This window comes from Lolium perenne, chromosome 4 (genome assembly GCF_019359855.2).
Source record: "Lolium perenne isolate Kyuss_39 chromosome 4, Kyuss_2.0, whole genome shotgun sequence".
In the NCBI taxonomy this organism is placed as follows: domain Eukaryota; kingdom Viridiplantae; phylum Streptophyta; class Magnoliopsida; order Poales; family Poaceae; genus Lolium; species Lolium perenne.
Window position 1 is genome coordinate 404,597,703 of NC_067247.2, and position 2,319 is coordinate 404,600,021.

The window sequence follows — 2,319 nt, forward strand, 5'->3', positions numbered from 1 at the left end:
GAGAGGGGACCTATCACGTGAGGGGAACATAACAATGTTCCCGGCCTGACAAATTAAAGCTGCAGCGCACCAACGAACAAAATCACGTGCTGACGCAGCACCCTCCTCGCCTCGCCTCGTCCCTTTCCTCCCCTCCCCGTTAAAAAGTTCTTTGACCTAAGTAGCTACCATGCATCATGACGTACTTCTTACCTCACTGCCACTGCCACTGCCACTGAATTATCTGCACTTGCACTCATCACTATCCATCACACTTCTGCAGAGCCACACTCAGTAGCTAGCTAGCTAGCTAGCCAGTGTTACTGAAGCTCAAAGCAATAGATGAAACTTCCGATTATTTCCGAATTTTTCAACAGATGTCATTGTTTATTTCGGACAAAAAAAAGAGAGATCCATATGAACTAGAGGAAGCAACAAAATAGTACATGGAAAAAAAAGGAATTGCGAAAAAAAAAGAGGCAAGGAAAGGAATTTGCATGCAAAATTAAGCAGATCGATCGAGCTAATTTTCGCGGGCGCTGGCCTATCTCGGATCCACCAAAGATCCAAGCTTTGGCGCGCGGGTCAACTCAACACACGCCGTAGTCGCGGAACATGTGCTCGGCCGAGCCGCCTCCGCCGTTCTGCCCCGACGACGCCGACACGATGCCGCCGCCGCCGCCGCGGATGTGGACGAGCTCGTTCTGGCGGCGCAGCTCCATGACCTTGCGGTGGGAGTTGGAGTGCTGCGTGAGCACGAACGTGGGGCTCGCCGCGGGGCGGTACTCCGGCACCAGCCGCCCGGACTTGTACCTCACCCCGCACGCGTTGCACAGCGTCTTGGGCCCCAGCGGCCCCGTGCGCCACTGCGGGGTCTTGTCGGACGCGCAGTGGGTGCACCGCCGCACGCCGCCGTCCTCGCCAACATTGGCATTCTCCCTCCCTCCCACTTCGACGGTCAGGCCGCTCTTCTTCATGCCTCCGCCACCGCCTAACGAACGCGCCGGCTTGGAGGACGACAGGTCGGATGAGGAGGACGAGGAGGACGGCGAGATCGTCTGGCGCGGCGCGAGGGCGTGCCACGCGGCCGCCGCCGCGGAGGCCGCACGGGACCGCTTGCTCCGTGCCCCGCGGGCGCCAGGCGCTGCCGACGCGGAATTATCCTGCCCCGCTGCAGGCTGCCGCCCCCCGCCGTTCCTCGCGGCGGCCGCCATCGCCGCCTGCATGGCCGGCGGGTAGTTGGGGATGTCAGGGTAGGAGTCGTCTACGAAATTGGACAGCCACTCCAGCTCCGCAGCTTCCTCAGTCTGCAGACACACGAGTTAATTTCTACGTAAGTTCAAATGTGTAGCTGGAAAAGGAAGCTAGCTAGATCTCATCAACAGCCGCTGAATTCTCTTCTTTTCGTCAGAACTTAAGATCGGGTAACAGTAATACACGAACGACCGCAGAATTACCTAATCAACTGGCGGTGTAGTACGTGGTACGTAGTTAAAATGATGATGATATGATGCTTACCGGGACAGGCAGGTAAAACTCATCGGCGTAGGAGGAGAGGTTGAACGAAGACGCTGGAGCAGTAGCAGGCGGGGTCGGGGGCGCCTCGCTCTTCACGTGGTAGTGGCTGCCGCCATTGCCATTGCCGGCGGCGCCGGGGAAGAAGTCGTGGGCGCCGAGGTGGGAGGAGAGGTCGAGCATCTCGTCGACGCGCATGTGGTCCTCGCCACCGGTGGGCGCGGAGGGCGCGCCGTAGAAGTGGTAGTGGTGCGGCTGGGAATGGGAGTGGGAGAAGGCGGCGTGGTGGTGGTGGTTCATTTGCGAGGAGGCTGGTGGCGGCGCGTGGTGGTAGTGCGTCCCCATGCCGAGCTCCATGCCCAAGGCTGCTTCCCACTCGGCTGCCATGCTGCTAGGTTAATTATAGAACTGGGGAAGTGCAGTGCAGCTTGTGAGTGGCTGGAAGGAAATCTAAGTAACAAGGATGGAGCAGAGCTTGCAGTAATGGCGAAGTAGCTAGTACTGGACGGACTGAGCTGAGCTGAGCTAGGTCGTAGTGGCAGTGCGTGAGGAGGAGTGTGCTGTAGCTCCTGGGTAGCTGCCGGCACAAGCAAAGCTCTGAGGAGCTGCAATCGCGCACCAGTAACAAGAAAGCCGCCGAAGCAAAACCATTAATATAGGAGAGGGAGCTGGGGGCAGGGTGAGAAGTGAAGTGAGAGGTGAGAGACGACGATGGATGACGAGCGAGCACATGAAAGTGAACTGAGCTAGCTAGCTGGTAAATTATGAGCTCAGCAAGGTTGAGTGAGGTGCAACCTATCAGAGGAGCGTAGGACCCATGCACGC

At 58.2% G+C, this 2,319-nt stretch overlaps 1 protein-coding gene across 1 annotated transcript; it reads right to left on the reverse strand.

The window, feature by feature from the left end:
• Positions 1 to 305: 305 nt before the first annotated feature.
• LOC127297456 (GATA transcription factor 4) lies at positions 306 to 2,204 on the reverse strand. The gene is made up of 2 exons (XM_051327760.2): positions 1,498 to 2,204; positions 306 to 1,286 (listed from the first exon to the last, which is right to left on the reverse strand). Exons 1-2 carry the CDS (start codon positions 1,879 to 1,881, stop codon positions 570 to 572), a joined length of 1,101 nt encoding a protein of 366 aa, XP_051183720.1. The 5' UTR covers positions 1,882 to 2,204; the 3' UTR covers positions 306 to 569.
• Between the last annotated feature and the right edge of the window lie 115 nt (positions 2,205 to 2,319).